This window comes from Mastigoproctus giganteus, unplaced genomic scaffold (genome assembly GCF_048544385.1).
Source record: "Mastigoproctus giganteus isolate SK-2022 unplaced genomic scaffold, ASM4854438v1 scaffold_15, whole genome shotgun sequence".
Taxonomy (NCBI): domain Eukaryota; kingdom Metazoa; phylum Arthropoda; class Arachnida; order Uropygi; family Thelyphonidae; genus Mastigoproctus; species Mastigoproctus giganteus.
The window spans coordinates 3,217,180-3,235,925 of NW_028328292.1; the positions used below are offsets into that span (position 1 = coordinate 3,217,180).

The window sequence follows — 18,746 nt, forward strand, 5'->3', positions numbered from 1 at the left end:
TAGCAGTTGAACATACCCCAGATCATTACTGACCGTCCATTACCTAACCTAACTTAATCTAACTTGTCTGAACAGTTCCTTGTTGACATGATAGGTACATAGCTTAATGCAGTTTCTGCCAGATACACACCCTCGCATCTGCTCGAAATAACTGGAAATGGGACTCATCAGACTAGGAGATCCATATCCAATCATCCAAAGTCCAGTGCCATTGTTCCTTTGCCCAGTTGAAGCATAGAATCCTGTGTCATGGTGTTAGCAATGGGACTCTGGTGGGTCGGTGGCTCCCATAAAGTATTGCGGCTAATGAACGCCTGATAGTCTTGCCGGAGACGTTTCTGGCACCTTGTTGAAGCCGGTGGTGATTTGTGCCGATTTAAATTGGAAAAATATTTTATATGCTTTTACTTAGATGGTATATGTAAAAAAAAAAAAAAAAAAAAGGAAAACGTTTCTTATACAAAAATAATTTAATTTATAGCTGCAGTCCTTCGAGAAGAAAATCATCATAGTTGTGTGGTTGCAGTTCGTCCAGTAATCCATCAGCAAACAAAGTTTGTTTCTTTTATACTATACTCCTTTTCTTTTTATATATATATTTATATATATATATATTAGGTTTATATAGGTAAACTACATTTTATCCAGCTGCATTGGATAGAAACCCAAAATATATCTTGAATGACATGTTTCCAGCTGTATCTAGATACATTATGAATTACTCATTGCAGCCTGGGTATTATTTGTTTTTTCCTTATATTTTGTTATGAATGATTTTTGAAAATTGAATGTATGTTTGTTTTAATGTGATTATATCACAGTAAAACAAGCAGGCACTCAATGATGAGTGATACTTCTGCTTCTGGTTTTTTAAAGAGTTTTTAATGATCATTTCAGTCATTTAGGTTCCTCTAATTTGCAGATCCTTTCAGATAAAGGAAGGTATTGGTCAGATGTAGACTATATAGTTCAGAAATGAAACCAGAAAATGAACAATTTTACCATCCTTAAAAACTAGTTCTTCCTGCACTACAACAAAGAAGCTAGGAGTTTTTCCCATCATGAAATCTGGCTGAACAGCCTCAGAATGGGTGGAACAGATTCAGTGTGCTCCCCTGAAACTATGTGTTGAGAATGTTTTTGTGGAGTTTTCCAAATCATCATATGTGCATTGAAAAGATAATGAGAATATTGGAAATTACGCTTTGGTCATCATTGATAAAGGCTGACTTGAAGTGGTTTAAGTGTTGTTACCCTTGCTAAGTAAGAACTTATTTCAGAGGAAAAGCATTATCCACTTTAGCCCAGTTTATTATTTCAAACTTGTAAGTTACTAAGAATAATGAAAAATTTCACTGTCTACATCTCACCCACAGAGCTATGGACTTTTAGAAAGACTCATTAAATTTATGAAGGAGATTTTGGACCAGCTTGTTAATAAAAGATGAGGTTTTGGGAAGAATTGTTGCAAATCAATGCAATAAAACAGAGTTTTATTGCATGGATTTGCAACTATTTATTTTTAATTCCCAATGGAATAACAGTTTGTAAGCATCGAAAATATGATTTTATTTATAAAATAAATGTTCTACACTCAGTGACTAGGATGTAAGTGGGGGGGGACTTTGCAAGGTGCCAGTTGCAGATGCAGGAATTGGCTTAAGAAGAATTATTTCCTTATTTGAAAGAAGCTGGGAGATCTGCCTATTATAGACCTCCCAGCTTTTATGAAACCTGCTTGGATGTAAGATGCTTGGCACAACTTGCATCTTAGGGTTAAGGTGGGGAGTTCCCCAGCTCAACCTTCAGGTTTCAACCTTTGCACCTCTAGGGGCAAAGGTTGATGATATTGTTGTACATGTTGGCACTAATGATATTAAGAGTAGGAGACCGGCAGAATTACTTAACAAGTACAGGTCACTGTTGAAAAAAGGTTTGAATTTGGGTTGAATTTGAAAGTGTCTGCAATTCTGCCCAGACACGATAGGAGGGAGTATATGATGGGAGCCTTGTCGATCAATTCAGCCTTGGAAATATTGTGCAAGGCCCAAGGGGTAGAATTTTTTTCAACCTGTGAGTTTAACTTCTGTTCCAGGAAAATTAATGGAGGCACTGGTTAAAGAAGCACTGCAGGATCATCTAGACAAGACTTCAGTTATAGCTCGGACACAGCATGGTTTTGTTAAGGGAAAGTCTTGCCTGACCAATTTGATTGGATACTATGATGCAGTCACAAAAGAACTGGATGCAGGGAATAACTTTGATATTATATATTTGGATCTTAGAAAGGCTTTTGATACTGTTGCACATGGAAGACTGCTGCACAAATTGGAGCAGTTTGGCATTGGAGGCAAATTGCTGCTATGGATAAAGGAATGGTTGAGTGGGAGAAGACAGAGAGTGGTAATCAATGGACACTGCTCTTCGTGGACTAATGTTATTAGTGGAGTCCCTCAGGGTTCATTGTTGTTTTCTGTATTTATAAATGATATTTATGATGATATATATATCAAGCTTAATGTCCAAGTTTGCACACATATACAAATGTTGGCAGGGTTATTAAGGACACTACTGACAGTATGCTGCTCCAACAGGATCTGGAAAGGTTGAGCAGATGGGCTGAGAGGTGGCAAATGAAGTTTAACAATGACAAATGTAAAGTATTACATATGGGAAACAGTAACCCCAGAGCAACGTATCAACACTGTGATACTACACTGACAGTGGTAGAGAATGAAAAGGACCTGGGGATAATTGTGCAGGCAGATATGAAGTTTTCTGAGCAGTGCAGATGGGCTGCAAGAGTAGCTCATGGTGTTTTGTCAATGATATACAGGAATTTTTCTAGCAGGGATAAGGAGGTGATTATTCCCTTGTATAAGGCAATGGTTAGGCCACACCTTGAGTACTGTATACAGGTCTGGAGGCCTCATTTCAAGAAGGATGTAGAGCTGCTGGAAAGAAGGGCAGAGAAGGGCAACAAGATTAGTGAATGGAACAAAGGGTTGCTCTTACGAAGAAAGGCTTAAATTTTGCAAATTACAGTGTCTGGAGACTAGGCACCAGCGAGGTGATCTGATAGAGGTGTATAAAGCCTTGAACAGTTTGAGCATGTTCAATGCTGATGGGATTCTTCCTCTTGCTCAGAATAATCACCTGAGAGGGCATAAATTCAAATTAATTAAAGACAGATGAGGATAGATGTGCGGAAATTTGCCTTTAGCCAGCGGGTAGTTGGTTGGTGGGACAGACTTCCATCTCTTGTTGTGGAAGTTGATAGCCTAAATAAATTTAAGGCTCAGCTGTAAAGGTATTTTGAACGAACGGAGGGGTGAAATGGGAGTGGTTTTTTTTTTTTTTTTTTTGTGGCTGATGCTGCATAAGCTTGCTTTCTTGCATTATATGCCTCTACTAATGCTAATGCTTACAAGGCTCTGCAGTCAGAGTTCATGGTGGAAAATCGGTTTTGTTGTTGTAGGACTGTATTTTTGTTTATGTTTTGAAAATAGCCACATATAATGTTTTGAGAATAGCCACATGTTTGTAATCCATATTTGTTGCTATTATTTTTATATTACATTAGCAAGTTGAAGCAGAGGGCAGAAATAATAAGTAGTCACCCTGGTTCTGACTTATACTAGTATGTATGATTCCAAGTAAACAATAATTATTCCCCCTAAACTAGTCAAATAAAATTTTGTCTATTTTTAGGAAGGTACTGAAAGTTTCAGCCATTAGCGTTGAACCAACAATCAATGTGCAGTAGTTATTTTGAAGAGGGACCTGTCATGTTCCACATGACCACCACAGGGTTAAAAAAGCAGAGAATGTCTTTTAATGTATATCAGTGATATTATTTGTGTAATATTTAAAAGTGCTTGGGTAGCTGGCCAACAATTTGCTTACAAAATTATAGGGAGATAGGACTCAGGTGACTAGATTAATCTTTTCACAAGAGTGCACACATATGTATTTTGTGTATATATGTATTTTATATGTAATGTATGTATTTTTCATGTATGGGCCCAAAAGCATATAAACGTGCTTTTATTTTCGGTCAATCTTTCCCCACTTCCTCCATCATGCACTGATGACTTTCGAGATTATGATAAACATCATGGCGAGATCCAATATTTCTTATATTTCGAGGGTACAGCTCTAAAATGGTGTTCACAGACCAGCTGCTAGTTAGTACACTGGACTGAACCTATTGGTAACTCTTTAGGAGGCTTCTGGATCAGCTAGTGTATAATCTTGCTACCTCTACTCTGCCAGATAGTGACTGGAGGGAGTCTGAGTAGTGTGTATGCAGGGGGACATTGTCGAGACCACGTTATGTCAAGGATCTGGGTATATTCTTACCATGTTTACGGCATATCCAAAAATTTCATTAGGCCCCCCCCCCACTTTTTCTTACTATTGAATACACCATGATTTGTCAAACTATTTGAGTAAGCTTATCTGCAAAAAAGTTCTAAACCTCCCAAACACTTCTTAGTTCATTTCACAAATATTTGAGGTCTCAACGATGTCCATTTCCACTTGCTGTCTGCCAAACCTCATGTACTTTTTCTGACAGAATCTCAGTTATCGGTTGATTCAACTACTGCTCATCTCAGTTTCCTAAATTATTTGCTGTATAATTCCTTTTGCCTCAAAGATGGTACTTGTGCATATGTCCGTTCCGATATTCCCTGTCAGAGACTTGGTAATTTGGAATTTCCTCTTTTCGATCTTCTCTGGTTTAAAATCTCTCTACCTCATTGTGTCCAATTCATCTGTTGTCTCTACCTTTCTCCCAAATCCGCTAATCACTTGGAGCTCTTTGACTTCTCTTTGCAACTTGACTTTCTCCAGTCCAACTTTCCTAACAGTGAGGTAATTTTAATGTTCACAACTCCAGCTGGTGTCTGTTTTCTAGTCACACCGACCCAGCTGGTCAAATGCTGAGGCTTTTGCAATTACTAATGACCTTGCACAGATTGTTCATTTACCTACCAGAATAGCGGACAATCCTAACCATACAACCAACACGCTTTTATCTTTTTCTCACAAACAACCCTTCTAAGTACACGGTCAAAGTGAGTGGTCCTTTAGGCACCTCAGATCAGAACTTAGTGATTGTCTCTTCTCCAGTGGAGCCTTTATCTCATGGCTATTCCCAACCTCATGTTGTTTGGCATTACAAGAATGCAAAATGGGATGACCTGCGAGATTTCTTTTCTTCTTTTCCTTGGTCAGATTACTGTTTCACAACTTCTGATGTCAATGTTTGCGCAGATCGAGTCAGTGAAATTATTCTTATAGGAATGGAATCCTTATTCCACACTCCACTTTAAAATCTCGCCTTTATCTAAACCTTGGTTTTCCAATAAATGTGCTAAGGCTGTTCAAGAGAAGAATGTTGCGTATCATAATTGGCTTGTTTCCAATTCTTCAGTTTCATTTTCTGCCTACACCAAAGCCTGCAACAATTGTAAAGCAGTTATTAATCAGTCCAAACTAGATTTTGAACAGGCTAAGAGTAGAAAACTTGCTTATTGCCCTAATGGTAGCCAAGCATTCTGGTCTCTTGCCAAAGCTATTGGTCACAACTTTTCACCATCTCTACTCCCACCTCTCTCAGAACCAGATGATTCTGTTGTCACTTCAACCAAGGATAAAGCTGACCTGCTAGCATCCCATTTTTCTTCTAACTCATGTAGTAAAGATCTTGGTAAAACACCTCCCACCATTCCCAACATGCTCCGTTCAATGGCTCCTGTGGTCTTCCATCAAAAGGATGTCAGAAAGATATTTCTCCACTTGTTCTCAAAATCTGTGCTGCTCCTGAACTTACTCCTGTTCTTTGCCACCTTTTTTCACTTTCTTATTCCAAAGATGTTTTTGCTTCTGCTTGGAAATTTGCTCATATCCAGCCAATTCCTAAAAAGGGTTACAAATCCCTCCCATCTAATTATTGTCCCACTGCAATTACTTCTACCCTTTCTAAAGTAATGGAGAAATCAATTACCTGCCAACTCTTAAACTACCTAGAAACCTTCTGTCTGATCAATGATTGCCAGTCAGTATGGATTCCGTCAGTGTCGATCCACTTCTGATATTCTGGCTTATGTTACCCATTTATGCACAAATTCAATGAAAAAGTTCAGTGAAACACAAGCAGTTGCCCTTAACATCTCAAAGGCTTTCGATTGTGTTTGGCATAAAGGTCTTCTAAACAAGCTTCCATCTTATGGTTTGCCAACTGTGTTTTTTAATTGGTTATCCAATTTTCTCTCTGATTGCTCACTGGTGGTGATGGTAGATGACTCTCTGTCTTCTAACTTCTCCACTAATGCTGGTGTCCCCCAAGGTTCAGTTCTTTCCCCCACTCTTTTCCTCTTGTATAGTAATGACCTTCTTCCATTTACTGGAAATCCTATCCATAGTTTTGCCGATGATAGCACATTGCATTCCATTTTCCAGTTTGAGAAACCTTGCCATACTCAATTAGCTTCAAATTCTCTAATATCCGCTACCAATTCCTTAAATGCCGATCTCCACGTAATTCTCCAGTGTGGCAAAGACAACTTAATTGATTTCAATCCTTCTAAAACTCAGTCTTGTCTTATATCTCACAAAAAGGATTCTTCTGCTGCTATGCTTATCTTTGGTGACACTCCGATTTCTAGGCAAAATGATATATATTTTAGGGATTAACCTAACTTCTAATCTCTCTTGGCACAAGCACATTACAAATATTGCTATCTCTGAAAAAAAAAAAGGTTTTCTCTTTTGTTCTCTGTGTTATTTTTCTTCCAAACTGTTCACTCTGTACAAATTGCAAATCTGCCCTTCCATGGAATGTTATTCCATCTGGGGAGTGCCCCCAATACTTCTCTCAGGCTTCTAGATTCCAATCAGAAGAGGGCAGTAGGTTAATTAATGACTCATCTCTAACAGAGTCTCTCCACTCGCTGTCTCATTGATGTACTGTTTCTGCTGCATACCTTTTCTACAGATATTTCCATGGGCACTGTTCTTCTGAATTGGCTTCTATAATTCCTGCTCTCTCTTTAAAAATGGTCTGAACACGTGCTGCCACCAGCCAACATCCATTTACTGTCCAACTGCAAACTCACAGAAACAACTTTTCATCTTCCTCGTTTATTCATTCAACTGCTTTATGGAACAACCTTCCTTCATATGTATTTCCTGAAAATTACAGTCTACAGAAGTTCAAGTCTAATGTCAACAAATATCTTCTTTTTCTTGTCTAACTCCAACCCAAGCACTGTACTAAGTATTATAGGTTCTAATACTTCTCATGTTTGGGATTTTGATATAAAAAGAAAAAGAAAACTTAGGAACTATCACTGATAAGCATGGGGAGCATTTCCATCAAACTATTTTGACAATGGAAAAGAGGTGCCGTGGCAAGCGGAACTCAAGCATGCTAGCTAATTACTGTTGAATGCTATGGAGGGATGTTCCATAGGCGAAATACAATAGGAGCTACGTTCTAGTGTCACCTATTTTAATGTTTGTATGAAACTAAAATCATGTTAAAACTGTGGGTGATAGACAAAACCTGATTTAATATTTGAAATCAGTTAAAAAAATACAATCAAATTCGCTTACTTTGATATGTTTGTCATTAAAAATGTATTCTTTTTTTAATCAGATCAAGAGTATTGTTTTCTTTTGTTGGCTTTCTGACATGCTAGTGTAGAAAGGAAACATCAAATAAATCCACAAAAGTCTTGCTAATATGCAAGTAACCAACCCACAGGGTCTATTCATTATAAGTTAAATTACCCCATTATGTGACACTGATTAATTGGCCATTCTATATGTCTGTATAGTTGTTCATTATATTTATCACAATAATTAGGCCTATAATACACTCTTGCTCTTAATTTTGTTTTCCCAGTGCTTATGTCACACCAAACTGACTCAGTGTTTCTCTGACTGCCCATGTCCACTGGATGTACTGCCTTTGATTTTTTGTGCTTTTGAACGAACATACCACCACCTGTCCTGTCTGTTCTTTTTGTATGTGGAGCCACTTGACAATCAACACTGTAGGTCCAGTTAGACTATCTCCTATGAAACTAGTCCTGGGATCAGACTTTGGAAAGCATTGCTTGGTGTGGAATTAGATACCTGATTCTCTCTCTCAAGCCCTCAGTTTGATTTTGCTCTAGGACACCAGCACATTTCCTTATAGATTCAGTCTCATCTAAGACTACACCTAGTTTGCTGTTCTCATTCTTCATCAGCTAGAGAAATTTCTGCATAAATGTGACAGCAATTACAGCAGAAAGGCAAGATTGCCCACGAGTGAATTGTCAGTGACAATTCTCATTCAGTCATGGTATTCTGAGACAAATTATACTTGTTTTTTCTTGTTTAAATCATGTTTACTGTTAAATAAAAATTTGAGTAAAAAAATTCACAAAGTAGAGTACTGAAAAATTACCTTTTAAAATGACTCACTTAAAAATCAAACTGAAATATCACAAAGTTACCACAACATAAAGAATTCATTGCTTTGTATTTTTTTGTAAACCATAAATTAAAAGCATTAATTTTATTTTTATATAATGTGTTATATACAGTAAACTCCTATTTTAGCACTTTCAAAGATGCTTACTAATTAAACTAAATATATCTTGAGTATTGCTGTATAAACATGATAAATGTACTAATAGTATAATAATAATAACAATCCAGGTCTTAGCAGCAATAGGCCTCCCAGAGAACACCTACAGGGAACTCCAGAAAGCCACGATCCTGAACACCTGTAAGATAGAGCATTCTTCAACCAATAATAATGACTAGATGTAACAACTACCCACACACCTGGTACTAGTGCCCATTGTGGGATGGAAAAACCCATAAGGAGAAGAAAGAGATAATAATAATAATAACCCATCCAACATGGTGAAAAAAAACAATTGAAATCCATACCAGACTGGTCATTGTCTGAGTCAACAAGGGCCACTTCAGATGCTAGAGTCTCTGGGCATTAGGGTAATGAAAGACCAACCACAGAGAAAGAAATGGACAACATCAGAATACATAGCAATAATGCAATGTTATTATTGAGCAAATTTATCAGTTCAAGGGATCACAAATGAATGTTTGTTATCTGGAAAGAAAAGTTCCCAGATTCCAAAGTAACAGAGCAGCAACTCTGTGACCAAAGAAAATTTATTATGTGAACATTTTTTCAGATATTGAACTTGAAGAGATACAAAGAAAAATAAATGAACCTGAAGTTCAAGAGAAAAATGGAGAAACTGAAGAAACAGAACAAGCTGCAATTGAACAGTGGGAAAGGCCAATAGGTGAATATCAAGCTTATATTCAAAATATGATCAAAGAAAGGCCTGTTTTGATGGGAAGCAAGAAGATTTAAGAAAAAAATCTTTGCAACAATGGCTAATACAGAAGATTGAAGACATCAACCAAACCTGAAGCATGCTCCAAAATATAACCCAAAGGAAATCTTAAAGTACATTAATTCTGCTATTTTAGCAATACCAACAGATAGTGCTCAACAAACAAACCAGTTATTATATAGCACAGCTGCAGTTATTACAAAAGAATTTGGATATGATGTTCACAAAACAAAGAAAACAACAAGATTTCTAATGATGCAAGTGTTGCTTAAAAAAAGTTTGAAAGACAGAAATTGAAAAATGAAAAAATCAAGAAAACTTTACAACAAAGATACCAGCTGAAGATAACAACAATTTCAGAAGCATTGGAAATGTTGAAGCAGTGGATAACAGCAGTTGCAAAAAAATTATCAAGACACAATTTGCATATAAACCAGATCAGCCAAGACACTAAGTTTTAATGTAATCAACAACAGCTCTACAAAATTTTTAAGGAGATGACAGCAACATCAGTACATTTATGGATAAAGAAGAAACCATCTCATTTTGACAAGAATTATGGGACAATCCAAAAAAAGCACAACACACACTTGCAGCCTGAATTAAAAATGTTCAAAATGAATTGTGAAACCCAAAGACATGGAAGATTTAGTAATCTCAGCAGAAAATGTTGCAAAACAAGTAAAGAGAATTAAATATGGGCAGTTCCAGAAAGAAATGAAGTACATGGATTTTGGATAAAACGTTTACTCAATTTACATCCAAGTCTAGCATAGCAATGCTAGCCTTGGGTGTAAGTTGGTTAGATTAGTTGATAAGTTGGTTGGTGTAAGTTGCTCAGATTAATTGGTAAGTTGGTTGGTGTAAGTTGGTTAGATTAGTTGGTAGTTCATTGGTCAGTACCATGCATAAACAGCTACTGTTGATGACTAGATGACAACTGGAAGAACAGTGTGAATTTTGAAAGATAAAGACAAAGGGGCAGTTCCAGGCAATTACTGACCAATTACTTGCTTGCTAACAATGTTTAAATTGTTAACTAGAATAATTATGGATGCAAATCATTAGCACTTAATTGCTAAAATTTTCTTGACTGGTGAGCAGAAAGGCAATTATTGAAACTCTTATGGAACAAATGATCAATTATTGATGGATAAAATGATACTGAAAAATTGAAAAGGGAGGAAAACAAATTTACATGCACCATGATTGATTATAAAAAAGAGGTTGATTTCTCGCCACATACAGAGAATGAATAATCTTTAGAAGTTCTTATAATAAACTTCAAAGTCAGAAAATTCTTATTAGCAGTACTAAAAAATCCAAAAGCACCCTGAGGACAATCAGTGAATAAGAAGGGAAGTGTTAACATCAGGCATGAAATGTTTCATGATAGCTCTTTTTCACCTCTGCTTTTAATCATTGCTATTATACCATTATCGATAATTCTAAATAACACAAATTGCAGTTTTGAAATATCAAAGCTAGTTGGAAGAATTTCCCATCTGCTATGCTATTGTTATTGTTATTATTTGGTTTTTAGGAGCATTAGCAACTAAGGCCATATTGCTCCGAGGATAAGCGGTGGTCATTCCCTGACCTTTCCGCATCCTCCGTATTTGGTGGTCACGGGCTCGAACCCCGGTCTAATCAAGAAGCATGTGCTATGCACTGCTGCTCCTGCCCACCTGGCTACGGAGGCGCCTTATCTGCTATGCATGGATGATCTTAAATTATATGGAAAATCTAAAGCATAAATTTAATCATTGCTAAATACAATTAGAATATTTAGCTAGGACATAACTATGGACTTTAAAGTAGAAAAACCGTGTAGTATTATTAATCATTAGAGGAGAAATTGCTGAATCAGATGAAATACATCTTGAAGATTAGCATTAATCGAGGCACATGATGCAAGAAAGCAAGCTTATACAGCATCAGCCACAAAAAAAAAAAAAAAAAACCCTTCACATTTCACTGATCCATTCATTCCAAATGTTTGTCTAGTTCTGCCTTGAATTTATTTACGCTATCAACTTCCATAACAACAGATGGAGGTTTGTTCCAGCAATCAACTACCTCCTTGGCTAAAAGCAAACTTCCACACATCTATTCTAGAACTGTCTTTCTTCAGTTTGAATCTATGCCTCCTCAGGTTTGTAACCTGAGCAAGAGGAAGAATCCCATCAGTATTGAGCCTGCTCAATCCATTCAAGGCCTTATACACCTCAATCAGATTGCCTCGCAGGTGCCTAGTTTCAAGAAGCTGCAATTTGCAGAACTTAACCTTTCTACATAAGAGCACCCCTTTGTTGCTTCATCAGTTTTCTTGCCCTTCTCATTCTAACAACTCTACATCCATTCTAAAATGAGGCTTCCAGACCTGTACACAGTACTCAAGGTGTGGCCTGACCATTGCCTTATACAAGGTGATAATCACCTCCTTATCCCTGCTCGCAAAATTCCCGTATATCATTGACAATACCCCATGACCTACTCTGGCAGCCTGTCTGCACTACTCAGAAAACTTCATATCTGACTGCACAGTTACCCCCAGGTCTCTTTCATTCTCCACTACCATGAGTGTAACACCACCTAGCTGGTACATTTCTTTGAGGTTACTGCTAGTCATATGCGGTACTTTGCATTTGTCAATGTTAAACTTCAGTTGCCACTTCTCAGCCCATCTACCCAACTTTTCCAGATCCTGTTGCATCAGCATACTGTTATTAACAACCCTGCCAACCTTTGTATCACCTGCAAACTTGGACATTAAGCCTGCTATACCTGCATCAATATCATTGATAAATATATAAAACAACAATGGGCCCAACACCGAACCCTGAGGGACACCACTAAAAACATTAGTCCATGAAGAGTAGTATCCATTGATTACCACTCTGTCTTCTCCCACTCAACCATCCTTTTATCCATTGTAGCAAATAGCCCTTAATGCCATACTGTTCCAATTTGTATAGTAGTCTTCCATGTGCAACAGTTATCAAAAGCTTTCCTGAAATCCAAGTATATGATATCAAAATTATTTTTTGCATCCAGTTCCTTTGTGACCACATCATAATAACCAATCAAATTTGTCAGACAAGACTTCCTCTTGACAAACCCATGCTGTGTCTGAATTATCACTCCTGCCTTGTCTAGATGATCCTGCAATGCTTCTTTAACCAGTGACTCCATTGTTTTCCCTGGAACAGAAGTCAAACTAACTGGTCTGTAATTACTCGTGTCACCTTTTGATCCCCCCCATTGTGAATTGGAGATACATTTGCACATCTCCAGTCCGTGGGGACTTCCCCCTGAATCCAAAGATGCTCTCATAATTATGGCTAAGGATTTGCTTACTTCCTTTGCCACCTGCTTTAATATAGCTGGATAGATCCCATCTACCCCAGGTGCCTTTCTTATGTTTAACTTCAACAATTTCTCCTCCACTTTGCTCTCAGTTATTACAAAATAATTTAACTTCCTGTTAGAGTTTTACAAACATCTGGTCCTCTCCTCCTTGAATAACTCCATGTGTGAATGTAGATGCAAAATACTCATTTAGTTCGGCAGCTATCTGAGAATGATCATCTACACTGAAACCATTGATAACAAGTGGGCCAATCTGATTCAGTCCCTTCCTTTTAGAGTTTATATAAGTAAAGAAGTCTTTGCTGGTTTTCTTTGCATCCTTTGCCAAAGATTTTTCATAATCTGCCTTCCCTTGCCTAACTTCCTTTATGACTTGATTACAGACTAGCTTGTATTTACCATAGGCTTCTGTGTCGCCTGACAATTTGTGTATCCCATGCATTTTTCTTCTATATTAAAAGTAATATAATTAAAAGCCTTGCCTATGAAGAAAATTATGAATATTTATTACAAGCTGAAGATATTCAGCATAAGACTAATGCTAAATACATAAAAAGCATTTGAAAAATATTAAAATCAAAATTTTAAATGGCAGAAACACAATTCAAGCCATAAACTCATAAGCAATTCGAGTGATTTGATAAAGCGCAGGAATAATTGACTGGATGCAAGTGAACCGGATGTGTTAAACTGTAAAATTAAAATTAGAAAAATCATGAAAGTCAGTTGTGCCCTCACCCTCAAAGTTACATTTGACCGACCAGTCAGTGGTGGCTGAGTATTACATCAAGAGTAAGATAGAGAAAACATTGGCTGACATTTGCAAAAAAGATATAATTAAAGTAGATGAAGCAACATATATTGATGCATGGAAAAATAAACAACAGTATTGCTCAATATACAAAGAACACAAAAGTAAAACTGACAAGAGAAACAACTTGGAAATGGCTGCAAAATGAAACAGTGACAAAGGAAACAGAAGGGCTTGTATTTGCAGCACAGGAACAGCCACCAAACAGATGTCATGAAACCGAGGATTTTCAAAGATTACAAATGAAAGTAAATCAGATTATGAAAAGAAAAATATCTTGTGCAGTAAGATCGCACAAGCCAACTACAAAAAACACACCATGACAAAGTTGCTGTAATTCTGCCTTTGAACTTATGTAGAAAGTATAACAAAACTTGTGGGAACATAATGAAAAAATTTGTTTCCACAATTATTTCATTATAAAAAATTAAAAAACCTGAAAACAATTGCTGAGAACAAAAATGTTAAAAGTTGTGTGATTTTAAATCCAACATTGGTAAGCAGCTGGGGCATAATACAACAGACATCACTGTAGTTGTGAATAAAAAGCCACTGATTGATGAGGTAATCCAAGGAGACAAAAGAAATTAAGAAAAAGAAATAAAAAAATTTATTACAGAAATATTGGGATCTACAAATTAAAATCCAGTGTCTCTAGGAGAAGAAAGAACCTTTATTCCAGTAGTGATTTGAGCGCTGGTGCCATTCTAAGAGGTTTAAGGACACACTGGATAAAATTGGAATAGACAGCATAACAACTTTTTGGTTATAAAAAGTGACACTATTGGAAACATGCCACATTTTATAACAATACATCTCTGACTCTTAGATTCTTGGTTAGAATCTGAATCAGTGATGGACCAAAATTTCCAGAGTTGCAACATTGTGTGGAATGTGATGACCATGCATAATAATAATAATAATAATAATAATAATGATGATGCTATTAATAAAATTTGTTGATATAATTTTTAACAAACACAGCACACGTGTGTGCAATACTGACTATTGTATCAGTGAGGAAAGTGGATGAACAATATTGAATTTAAAAAAAAATATATATATATACATGAAGAGACAGAATTGTAATGAGTAGCCTTTCTACCTTCAAAGCTTTGAGTTAAATATGAAATAAACAAATATCACCTTCACTTGAAAAAAAAATTCTATGAAGCAAACCTACCTGCACCATAAATGATTGCTAGCCTTCAGTTGTTATCATTCATTTCTCAAAACTCAAGAGGAAAGTAGGGTCATACATGGATTTATTCTTCTTGGAACCATAAAAAAACCTAAATAAACAAGAAAGCATTTTAAATATGAGTACTGTAAATGCTAAAAAATTCACACTACATATGATTGATCATAGGACCAGAAGAAAAAGAGGGCTACTCCCATTATGGCACTCTTACTATAAGCAGGAGTGTTATAATGGGAGTTTACTGTATAGACAATTTATAAATGTATAATTTATATAATTTATAACATAAAAAATACATGTATATATATTTATTTTTTTTTATCAGCCAACTCAGTAAACTTCCTACTTCATTGAAAAATTCTGGTAAGTAATATTTTGAAATATTTTATAATTATTATTTTTGGAAAAAAAATAATCCCAAATATTAACACACACACACACACACACAAAGTCCATTTTGTTATTGGCAATAACAAAATGGACAATTGTTGTGACTAGCCAATTCTGACCTCAGTAATGACAGGGAGTGACCCCATCCCAAAGAGTGGGTAAATGCTAGGTTCACTATTAGTGTGTAATGTTAGTAGTGGCAAATGATGCAAGAAAGCAAGCCTGTACAGTAACAATCCCCCTCCCCCCAAATAACACCTTCATCACCTGTCCATTTTCTCTAATAATTTACCTAATTCTTCACTAAATTTATTCAAACTGCCTGCTTCCACAATACCAGATGGAAATTTGTTCCAACAATCAACTACCTGCTGGCTGAAGGCAAATTTCCACACATCTATCTGGCAACCATACTTCCTCAGTATAAATTTTATGCTCTCTCATGTGCATTAGCATTAGTAGAGGCATATGATGCAAGAAAAGAAGCTTATGCAGCATCAGCAAAAAAAAAAAAAAAAAAAAAAAATCCACTCCCATTTCACCCCTCCATTCGTTCAAAATACCTGTTCAGCTGAGCCCTAAATTTATTTAGGCTATCAACTCCACAACAAGGGATGGAAGTCTATTCCACCAACCAACTACCCGCTGGTAAAAGGCAAATTTTCGCACATCTATCCTACATCTGTCTTTCCTCAATTTGAATTTATGCCCTCTCAGGTGATAATTCTGAGCAAGAGGAAGAATCCCATCGGCATTGAGCATGCTCAAACCATTCAAAGTTTTATACACCTCTATCAGATCACCTTGTCGGTGCTTAGTCTCCAGACACTGTAATTTGCAAAAACTTAAGCCTTTCTTCATAAGAGCAACCCTTTGTTCCATTCACTAATCTTGTTGCCCTTCCCTGTACTCGTTCCAGCAGCTCTACATGCTTCTTGAAATGAGGCCTCCAGACCTGTATACAGTGCTCAAGGTATAGCCTGACCATTGCCTTATACAAAGGAATAATCACCTCCTTATCCCTGCTAGAAAAATTCATGTATATCATTGACAAGACATCATGAACTACTCTTGCAGCCCGTCTGCACTGCTCAGAAAACTTCGTATCTGCCTGCACAATTACCCCCAGGTCCTTTTCATTCTCTACCACTGTCAGTGTAGTACCACAGAGTTGATACATTGCTCTGGGGTTACTGTTTCCCATATGTAGTACTTTACATTTGTCAATGTTAAACTTCATTTGCAACCTCTCAGCCCATCTGCTCAACCTTTCCAGATCCTGTTGCAGCAGCATAGCACCAGTAAAAAGAGGAGACAAAAAGGATACAAAAAATAATACAAAGAGGAGAAAAAGCAGTATGTACTGGAACTTAAGAACAAGTTTGAGCTTCTAAAGACTGCTCAGGACCAAGATATCAATGAGGAATATTACAACTTTCTGAAAGTGATAAAGCCCAAGAAACCTATAGGTAAAAAGAAATCCAAAGAAGAAAAAATTAGTCAAGAAACACTTGTCACGACAAACCGAAGATGACAAATGATGAGCAAGAAAACACTGACATGGAGAAAATTGAGTATACCGAGTTATGCAAAGCCATTAGAAAGAGACTTAGAGAGGACATAAGAAAATTTAACACAAGAAAAGTAGAACAAGCATTAAGGGAAAATAGAGGATTTAAATCAGCAGCCATGACCAGTAATACAGAAAGACAAATGATACTGAAACTGAAGAATAGCAATGGTGTACTTATAAATAGCAGAGAAGGCATAATTCAAATAGCAGAAGACTACTATAGAGAATTATACAAGGAGCGAGGGAATTATGCCAGCAGTGGGGAAGATGGATTGCAAATTAGTAACACAAACAACATACCTGATATTCTTCCTGATGAGGTAGAACATGCGTTGAAGAAAATGAAGAATCAGAAAGCCTCAGGGGAAGATGAAGTTACTGTAGAGTTGTTAAAATTGGGAGAAAGAGACATGACACAAAAACTGGCAAGACTCTTCACAAAATGCATTAGAAAAGGTGTGATGCCTAAGGAGTGGAATAATGCAATCATAGTTTTGCTGCATAAGAAAGGAGATAAATTAGAAATTGGAAATTATAGACCAATTAGCTTGTTATCCCACATTTACAAGTTGTTCACAAGGGTCATTAGTAACAGATAAGAAAGAATACTTGATGAGAATCAACCGAAAGAGCAAGCTGGCTTTAGGATGGGATTCTGAACTATGGATCACCTTCATGTAATATCACAGCTTTTGGAGAAAGCAAAAGAATATAAAACACCAGTATGCCTGGCATTTAACTCCATACAGCATAAGGCAATGTTTCAGGCACTGGTAAGACAAGGCATAGAATAAAAATACAAGGCATAGAATAAAAAAAAAACCATATATTATGATTTTGAAGAAAATATATGAGAGTTCTACCTCCATTATTAGACTAGACAAAGACAGTAGTAAATTTAAAATTGAGAAAGGAGTTCGACAAGGAGACACAATATCTCCGAAGTTATTTAGTGCTTCCCTTGAGGAAGCTTTCAGAAGATTAGACTGGTCACAGAAAGGAGTCAATGTGAATGGAGAGTACCTAAACCATTTACGATTTGCAGATGACATTGTGGTCATAAGCCATGATCCCAAAGAATTAGAGGAAAATCTTAATCAGTTATGCAGATTATTAAGGATTTTGGACTAAAGATGAATATGGCTAAAACAAAAGTACTGATGAACAAGTATGCCATAGAAAGGGATATAATATTTGAAGGAGCAGTAATTGAAAAGGTAGAGTCATATACTTATCTGGGACAAGTCATTAGCTGTAATAATTATAAATGGCTGGAAGTAAAGAAAAGAATAAATTTTGGATCGATAGCATTCTGTAAATATGGTCACATACTGAGGAGCAATGTCCCAATTTGTGTGAAACGTAAAATAATGAACCAATGTATACTACCCACCATGATTTATGGAAGTGAAACTTGGGCACTCACCAAAAGAATGGAAGAGAAGCTGAAAACTACACAGTGAAGAATGGAACAAATTATATTGGGAATCAGACTGTTAGATAAGAAGAGAAACACATGGATTAGGCAGCAAACTCAAGTAAAGGACATTCTTATCAAAACTAAAGAACTAAAATGGTCTTGTGCAGGACACATAGCTCGAAGACATGATGACAGATGGACTAAGAAATAATAGAATGGTACCCAAGAGGAGCTAGAAGAAAACCTGGTGGACAACAACGGAGATGGACAGATGAAATTCGTGAGATTTTTTTGGTAGTAAATGGATGGCCATTGCACAAAATAGAAGGAACTGGAAAGTTACTGGAGAGGCCTTCATCCTGCAGGGATTGAAAATGGCTGATGAAGATGATGCCTGTTCAATTTTTTCTACATAACAATGGATATGACATGCAAGGAACCATATGCTGCTCTCAGATTTTGTTTCTGTCTAGAGTTGAAGCATATGAAATGTTAAAAGATGCTTATGGTGAATCTGTGCCTCCATGTAGCACTGCTCACTAGTGGTTTAGACTGTTTAAAGATGAACATGATTCAATCACAGTAATTGG

The 18,746-nt window shown here is 36.6% G+C and overlaps 1 protein-coding gene across 2 annotated transcripts in view; it reads left to right on the forward strand.

Annotated features, from left to right (window-relative positions):
- Positions 1-18,746, forward strand: part of LOC150074911 (cytoplasmic dynein 2 intermediate chain 1) — a 466,509-nt gene that overhangs the window by 282,161 nt on the left and 165,602 nt on the right. For both annotated transcript variants that reach the window (XM_090389329.1, XM_090389330.1), the window contains exons 17-18: positions 482-554; positions 15,099-15,136. In XM_090389329.1, coding sequence (XP_090245455.1) covers positions 482-554; positions 15,099-15,136 — 111 coding nt within the window. The remainder of the gene's footprint in view (positions 1-481; positions 555-15,098; positions 15,137-18,746) is intronic.